At 49.3% G+C, this 4,418-nt stretch overlaps 1 protein-coding gene across 1 annotated transcript; it reads left to right on the top strand.

Annotated features, from left to right (window-relative positions):
* The first annotated feature begins 2,866 nt into the window (after positions 1-2,866).
* Positions 2,867-3,734, top strand: LOC123081901 (calmodulin-binding protein 25-like). The gene has a single exon (XM_044504411.1). The coding sequence runs from the start codon at positions 2,945-2,947 to the stop codon at positions 3,500-3,502; it is 558 nt and encodes a 185-aa protein (XP_044360346.1). The 5' UTR covers positions 2,867-2,944; the 3' UTR covers positions 3,503-3,734.
* Positions 3,735-4,418: the final 684 nt, after the last annotated feature.

The raw sequence follows: 4,418 nt of genomic DNA, 5'->3' as shown, positions 1-4,418 counted from the left end.
ATTCTATTTATTAAGACCACAATCTTTCTTTTAATTAGTCCACCAGTTTACCCATAGTCCTTTTTTCTATTAGCCACGTCTATTTAAATATTTTATTTAAGTCCACAATCCTTTCTTTAATTAGCTTATTCGCTTAAACACGAGGACTGTCACTCATATATTTAGAGCGAGTTGTGAATGACGCATAGGTTGTTGCATCGAAGATCCAGACAGGAGGTCCTGTTTAAATTCCCATAATGTTAATTTAATTTGACCTAATTATTTTTCTCAGACTCTATGAAGCCCATAAAAGGCCCATCGAATTGAAAAGGACTGAACCAAACCAGGAATATCTATTTCCTTTAATAGTTGGACTGAACCAAACCAAGAATACCTATTCCCTTTAATAGTAGGTATAGAGTATAGATATAGATATAGATATAAAGGTATAGATATAGATATAGATATAGATGATGAATAAATATTTTATAATTATACAACAATCATAGATATTTTTTGTTTTAGTTATTATATTGTTAATTAAAATACTGACGTTCATATTATAATTAAATTTCATTCAAATATATTGCGAGTTATTCTTGCAGCAAACGCGTGGCAAATCATTATAAAGTTTTTATTTAATAAAAGGGGTAGCAGCATGCAGCGGACTTTGGTTAGCCATGAAAAAAGTTGTCGTAAGCATATCCTCGTGACTGGACTTGCTACCTCACCCTGTGCGTTTGGTTTATTCCGTTTACATGGTTCGGTTTATACGGTTTTTCGGTTTGTACGGTATTAATACTTCGGTAAATACAGTATGAAATTAAAATACGGTTCGGTTTCGATATATACCAAATTATTTCGGTATGATTTCGGTATATACCATAAAAACCAAAGTTGACGCGAATTTGAAAATAATGTAATAATAATTTGCAAATTTATGACTCAAAACACATACTATTTTACACAAATAGTATATGACTATATATATAATTATATATGCATGCATTAATTCATCTGTTGATGATTATGGACGTGCTTAGCATTTTAAAAAGAAAAAAATGACTATGTTACAAGAAAATTTTACATGCTTATTAGTGAATTTGACTCATGTATAAGAAAAATAACAACTTGTATGGTTGTTCATCTCAAGAAATATAAATTTATTTTTACTTCGGTTTATTTGGTTAACCGTTCGGTTTTTCGGTATATACCATAAAATCAAAGTTCAAATCGGTATGAAAAGTTCATACCATACCGAAATCAGAAACCATAAAAACCATAAAATCGGTCCGGTTCGGTTTATTTTCGGTATGGTTTTCGGTTCGGTTTTTCGGTATGGTTCATACCATACCATACCTCTCTAGATGTGTCGAAGAAAATAAGTTGTACCTGATTCTCGAAATCAGTAATTAAGGAGTACTCGTTGCAAAGAGCACTTCACTTTCCCAGGTCGCGACAAGTGGCGCACATGCAGCGCGCCACTTGTCACAACCTGGGAGTTTTCTCTTTTTTCGTAGATCCGTTTATTCAAAACGTTTTATCTCTTAAACCGTGCGTCCAAATCTCAAACCGTTTTCACCGTTGGATTCCTCGCGTCGAGATCTTCAAAACTAGATCCCATGTTGATAGGTTTTGACGAACTTTTTTTTCACGAAAAAACCGGGCGGAAAAACCGGACAGGAAGCATGGTTTTTTTCCTTTTACGAAAGATGCACCTCCGTGCCTCTCGCGAAATCACAACCATGCCTCTCGTGGAAGCAAAACCGTGACTCTCGTGGAAGGAAAAAAACAACAAAAAACGCGTTTTTTCCGTTTCCGAGAGGCACGGCCGTGACTCTCGCGAAAGCACAACCGTGCCTCTCGCGAAAGAAAAAAAAAGAAAACGCGTATTTTTTCCCTTTTCGAGAGGCACGGCCGTGACTTTCGCGAAAGCACAACCGTGCCTCTCGCGGAAGCAAAACCGTGACTCTCCCGAAAGAAAAAAAAACGCGTTTTGTTTTTTCCGTTTCCGAGAGGCACGGCCGTGACTCTCGCGAAAGTACAACCGTACCTCTCGCGGAAGCAAAACCGTGACTCTCGCGAAAGAAAAAAACAGAAAACGCGTTTTTTCGTTTCCGAAAGGTACGGCCGTGACTCTTGCTAAAGCACAACCGTGCCTCTCGCGGAAGAAAACCGTGACTTTCGCGAAAGGAAAAAAAAAAGAAAACGCGTTTTTTCGCGCAAAAAAAATTTTTCGAAATTTTTTTTGATCGAAAAGGTAAGAAAGACCGGAGAAAAACCAAAACGACGAAAAAACCTGGAAAAAGCCCGTTTAAAAAGCCGAAAACACGTGCGAAAAAAAAACAAAATCCGAAGGGAGCGTCCGGAGTGCGACACGTGGCAAATGGCTGAGAGCGCCAAGTGACGCTGATCGTTGCGAGGCTCCGAAGGAGCGCTCGTTAACTAGTTCGCAAGGTCAAACGCACACACCTACCTCGATTGATCCGTAGACAATAGTTGGGCCGTAGTCCACTCGGGTTGACTGTTCTAGATGTGGGCGCTGTACGGTGCGGCTGCGTGCACCAATCGTAGGGCAAGCACATGAAAGCCCGTGCCGCCATGCCATGCACGAGCACCACGCATCCACACAATCGTCTCAGTGCTCAGCCTGTTTGGATACTTTTTTTTTTTGAACTTCAACCTGTTTGGATGCTGGGTATGTCGCAGGGCAAGACCGGCGCGCTGCCCCCTGGTGCCCACGCGCCGACACCTCCACGCCCCATCCACCCGAATCCAAGGCAACCCTACGCGCTTTCCCGTGGCCGTCTGCCCCCACTCGCCACCGCCCGGTTCCGCCTCCTTTTATAACGCCTGCCGCCTCCTCCACCATTGCCATTCCCATTCGCATCACCAGCTAGCCAACCCTATTCTCCGGCTCGCGCATCTCAGGCTCCTGCGTTTGCAGGAAGGAACTCACTCAGGTATGGACGCCCTCTCCTGCTTTGCGCCGCCTGCGATGCTCTGCCGGTCCTTTGCGGACGCGGCCATCGCGCGCGCGCTCCACTTCTCCCTCTCGGCCGGCTGCTCCCCCGTCCCGGAGCCGTCCATCGTCGCCGATCTCGGCGCCTGCAGCGTGGCAGCCACGACGGCCTCGCCCTCTTCCTGCGGCCCCATGGCGATGCTTCCCCCGGCGGCACCGTCCGCGCGTTGCAGGCTCGGACCTGCGGGCGGCCGCGCGGGCAAGCGGCGGCCGCGGCCGTCCAAGCGCGTGCCCACCACGTACATAAGCACCGACGCGGCCACCTTCCGTCTCATGGTGCAGCACGTCACCGGCGCCGAGGCCGACCCGCAGGTCGACGCCGACGCCAGCCTCGGTGTCCTCCTGTCGCCCTTCGACTTTGATCACTTGCTGCCGTCAGACCCTGCAGCGGCCGCGGCCCAAGTCGCCGCGTACGCCCTTCAGCACCCGCCGGCGGCGGGGGCGGAGCAGCCGTGCTTCCCGACGCTGGACTCGTGGAACGTCATGTACGGCAACAACTAGGTGACTTGGGTTGAAATTGAAGCTCTATGCTCTGTATAAACATCATGCAGCAAGATGAAGGCGCCGTTGCGTCTGGCCTGTGATGTATTGCTCACTTTGGTCGTTGCAGAGCAGTAAGAGAGGATTAGAGATGTAGTAATGCTGTATGCAAGTGCGAGTACTACCAGTATAGCACGCACTCGCAGTGTAGGAATGCAGCGAACTGTGCTAATATGAAAGTTCCATGTGCTCCTTGGTCTCCTCGCCGGTTGCACTCGGTGCTTCAACTTAGGTAGTTCACCGGTTGCACTCGCTGGTCGCTGCTTCAACTTAGGTAGTTCAGAGCATCTCTAGTCGCGTCCTCAACAGACCCTTTCCAAATGTTTTTACCGCGCCGGCACCGACAAATGGCCCAGTCGCGCCTCTGAAGCCCGTTTTTCGCTGGCTCGGGTCGAAACTGATGCCGGCGGACCCAGGCCGAACCCGGCTTCCTGCGGCGCCTGGGACGCCGGCACAAGCGAGAAGGGCGTGTGGGTCCGCCCTGTCGGCGAGGCGAGCGCCTCTTCTCGCCGTTTCTTCCCATGTTTTCCCCACTTCCCTCCCGCTCCTTCCTCCCGCCAATCTCCCTCCCGCTCGCCTCCCTTCCAGCCGGCCGCCATGCCACCGAAGAAGTACGCCGCCCCTCGCGCGGCGGCAATCGCGACCACTTCCGTCGCCCAGCCGAAGCAGAGGAAGCCGAGAGCGCCGCCGGTCAAGCCACCGGGCATGTCAAACGCCGAGTGAAAGGCGGAAGTTCAGCGGCGGGATGCTGTCACCGCCGACCGGCGGAACAGGGCCATCGCCAAGAAGGCCTGCGACAACGCGGCTCGCGTGGGGATGGTGAATCCACCTGGAAGTCACGCCCAGTACGCGCCCTGGGGCCAGCAAGGCGTCAGCT

This window comes from Triticum aestivum, chromosome 4A (assembly GCF_018294505.1).
Source record: "Triticum aestivum cultivar Chinese Spring chromosome 4A, IWGSC CS RefSeq v2.1, whole genome shotgun sequence".
NCBI lineage: Eukaryota > Viridiplantae > Streptophyta > Magnoliopsida > Poales > Poaceae > Triticum > Triticum aestivum.
This window is presented reverse-complemented; position numbering and strand designations above follow the sequence as displayed.